This window comes from Austrofundulus limnaeus, unplaced genomic scaffold (genome assembly GCF_001266775.1).
Source record: "Austrofundulus limnaeus strain Quisiro unplaced genomic scaffold, Austrofundulus_limnaeus-1.0 Scaffold709, whole genome shotgun sequence".
NCBI lineage: Eukaryota > Metazoa > Chordata > Actinopteri > Cyprinodontiformes > Rivulidae > Austrofundulus > Austrofundulus limnaeus.
The window spans coordinates 204,047-207,985 of record NW_013953111.1 but is presented as its reverse complement, the minus strand read 5'-3'; the positions used below and the strand labels follow the sequence as shown (position 1 = coordinate 207,985).

The following is a 3,939-nucleotide window of genomic DNA, read 5'->3' as shown; positions in this document are numbered from 1 at the left end:
CTTTTATAAGAAAAAAAGAACAATTTATGTTTCAAAGTCAGTTTTTCACCATATGATTCATACATTTATAAATGTCATAGTTTATAAACTAAATATTTTACTTACAAATTAAATATTTAGTTAACAAGATAAATATTTAACTTGTGACTTAAATGTTTAGCTTCAAACTTAAATATTTAGCTAGCTACCTAAACATTTAAGTTAAATGTTTAGTTTTGAGCTAAATYTTTAYGTTAAATATTTAAGTTAAATATTTAAGTTAAGCCTTCGACCAGGCTCAGTGAAGGGAACAGTCAGAATGAGCTCTGAAGGCCTCTGACTGTGGCTGAAATATCCTCAGTTTGTGCTCCTGCCTCCAGGAAGGTCTGAGTAATGAGCAACACTTCCTGCCTCCARAATGTGACAGCCCTGCAGGAGAACATGTCAGTTTGTCAGGAGGAGAAAGACGAGTCAGGTGGACTGAGCTCAGGTGGAGCTAAAGCTCTTTAAATAAACTGACCGAGTGCAGCCGCTTCAGTCAGCAGCCTTCAGGACATTTACTGTTCCTGAGAGACGAATGAGCGCTGAAATCAGGTTCTAACAGACAAAAACACTAGCTAACAGCTAAAAAGGCTAAGGACTAACTCAATAARAATGAAGCTTTAAGTAGTAAAATTTCAGCTTAATAAACAAAGTTTTCAACAAAAAGTCTCTGAGGGGAAACAACAGATGCTGAATCAGTTATCAGTTATATGAACATTTACACCTTGCTTCCTGTTTTACTCATTTATATTTGATTATTTTTATTTTTCAGGTTTTATCAGAAGATGTCAGAGATGTTAAAAAAGACTTTTTACAACTTGAAAAGCTCAGGAAGTCCCTCACGGTGCCTTCCTGTGCTGAAAGCCAAAGCAACATTTCTGAGGGGGTGTGTGACCTCCAGGACCAGGAGGGGGCGACAGAGAGCAGCATGGAAGAACACCTGCAGGTGGAAATGATTGAAGGGAAGCCATCAGTTCAGACAGAAGTCAGGCAGCTGACACTGCAGGTGTGCACCGTACAGGTAACATGAAAGTACCTGACATGTCACCACATGTCTGAGTAATGGAGCTGACACTTGTCTCAGTCACAGAAACAGTTTTGTCTCTCAGGACTGTGAGGACAGGATGTCAGAGTTGGCTGCCAGAGATAATGACCTGCAGAGGACGACYCAGACACAGGAAACTGCTGCTGCAGGTGTCAGTTCACCTGTCGGAGCAGTTTGGACTGACCTCAGCAGGTAAAGGCTGCATCCTGCTCAACCAACACTCAGGATTAATGTTGTTTTACAGCATGGATGAAGGAGTTACTCAGAGAAAAACACGTTTTATTGCTCTTTAGGTGAAAGTAAATAAAAWTAAATTTAAAATTTTATCTGAAAATATGTCTCTATTCTGTCTGAAACTAAAACATATGTTTCTGATGAGGATTGTAGCTGCTGTCCCAGATTTAGTGGGATTAAGATTATTTCTGTAAATGATGTGAAACTTTACCTTTGATACGTAACATTTGACTTATTATCACATGTAAAGAAGCTCTGTGTCTGTCCCCCCCTCAGGTCAGGTGTACCTGAGGAGCAGCAGCAGTGGAGCCGGACTGAGACCAGGTCACTCAGCCAGGTAAACAACTCACCTGTCCTTTATCCTGTTGTTAAACAGCTGAAACCTTTTGTCATCTTAAAGTCTTCTTTGTTTCCAGGCAGGTAGTTCAGTTACCTGCTGTTGTTCTGAAGAAGTGTGACTTTACATCAGAGTCTATATAAACACCTTCACTCTGCCTCTTTAACAACCTCCTACCGTTTCTGACACTTCCACTTCAGCATGTCTTCACAACAATGCTTCGGGGGTAGGGGTGCTCTGTGGGGCGGGGGCTCAGCTGCAGACTGAGCTCCAGGGAAGAGCTTTGTGTAAATGGGCGGAGCTTTGTGTAAATGGGCGGAGCTTTGTGTAAATGGGCGGAGCTTTGTGTAAATGGGCGGAGCTTTGTAGCAGCAGGTGTTTAGGCAGCTGCACATGTTTACCACAGCAGATAAAAGGATTTGTCCTGCAGGCATGAATGATTTAATGAGGGAAGGACTTTATAACTTATAGAAACAGCTCCGCCCCTTTAAGATAAATATCTCGTGAAGCGGTCCACAGATAGYTTTTCATTAAACTGTCAGGCAGGGATCGACAAGCAGGTAACTTTTGGAGCTACACCATTCAAGATGGCCGCCACAGCTACCTGACATCATGTAAACAGTTTGAGTCTGACTCAGGTTTTTGTGCCTTTGAGCACTGCTTGAAGCATCTGGAGCTGCAGAGAGCAGAGATCATTAAAGCAGCTTGTTTTTGTGTCGGCTGAAGTTTCTGCTGATGATTCAGCTGCTCTGTGATCAGCCGGGACCGGACGTGTCTCCTCACAGGTTTTAAATGTCACCTGTCCATCCTCTGACCCGTTAGAGCCAAGGAAAATATCTGACTTTTTAAAACTGCAGCGAAGTTTTCTTCCACTTTTAACAGGAAGCTTTGGTTCTTTTTCTTCTCTATTTCTAAAATAACTAAGTTTTGTTTGTTTGGGTTGAAAAGAAATGAGTAAAATTCTGAAACAAACTGTCTGTCAGGAAACATTGAAGAGGATAAATGTGGAAAAGCCACTGTTTGACCTGGTGAATGCCTTTAGTTGTTCACCTGGAGCTGCACAGGTTCWGTTTGTCTCTGATCTCTGATGTTTTCTGAACGATTACATCAAATAATTTTACAACTCTTTTTCCACTCCTGCTTGTTTGAGTCAAACTTTGATCTTTCTTTAGTTTTTGTGATTTTTCTGTTTGTGATAAATATCAGGTGAACCCTCTGACTCCTCCTCCTCATTGCTCCACCTGCTCTCTGCCACAGTTCACACCTGAGTCCAAACCCAGACACCTGAATAGGCTCCGCCCCTCTTTGTTATCAAGTAATCAGATCTCTTTGTTTTTGGTCGTCAAACCTGTCCGGTTCGGTTTTCACAGCAGCAGAAGACTTCCTGGTCTCTGGAGGCTCTGCTTGGTCCTCCAGCCTCAGACCTGCTGCTGCAGGAGGCGGGAACACAACAGGAAGTTGTTTACCTGTAAACAGAGAGGCTGAACTGTGAGCCACCTGTCTCCTGTCTGTAGCCTCACATGCCACAACACATGGACCCTGAGAGGACAGCACCTGGCTCACCTGCCCACCTGGGACCTGCACAGGTGACAGGGGGACTCCCAGAGTCCTGCAGACCCGGGTCCACCATGCAGGTTTGGTCTGACGTTCAGGACTGGCTTAAAGAAAATAACATAAATGTGAGTATCAGCTGGCTGTTGTGTACTGAAGTATTATGTGTGTCTTTCTGTGTATTGTGTGTAAAGTGTGTGTGTYTTATTAATACTAGAGAGACACAAACAGTCCTTGTGTGTGTCAGCATACTGGACCCAAAAACCTGGTTCTGATTCTGATGTTAACCAGAAAATGAAAGCTCCAATAATCTGATGATGATAATATTAATAATAATAATGATAATAATAATAATAACGTCTCATATGAAAACTGAATGAATTAAAAAACATGTTTGTTCTTTATGTCCTTTAACACTTTAAACTCAAATGACCGTACTTTAAAATAATAAAATTTTCACAGATAAAAGTGTTGATGTTTGAATTTGTTTCCATGTTGTTGCTCAAAGAGAAACAAACAGGAAAGATGAGTGATTTCCTCTGAGGTCATCAGACTAATTATCCTCAGGAAACACAACAAAAAGGCTCAAACTGAAAATGTTCAGCTAAGAGCTGAAAAAACAACTCACAGATAAATAAATGTGAGCCGTCACATCAGAACAAGGATTAAGTACAAATGTTTTATAAGGAGAAAAATGCAAATATAGTGTTTTGACTAAAATGTTAACAAAAAGTTCATTTAGTCAAAACAT

At 41.1% G+C, this 3,939-nt stretch overlaps 1 protein-coding gene across 1 annotated transcript in view; it reads left to right on the top strand.

Moving 5' to 3' along the window:
• LOC106532022 (nesprin-2) overlaps positions 1-3,939 on the top strand; it is a gene marked incomplete at its 3' end in the record, with an annotated part of 20,278 nt that overhangs the window by 3,811 nt on the left and 12,528 nt on the right. The window contains 4 exon segments of the mRNA XM_014028006.1: positions 794-1,042; positions 1,131-1,258; positions 1,577-1,637; positions 3,152-3,316. Of these exon segments, the coding sequence (XP_013883460.1) occupies positions 794-1,042; positions 1,131-1,258; positions 1,577-1,637; positions 3,152-3,316 (603 nt within the window).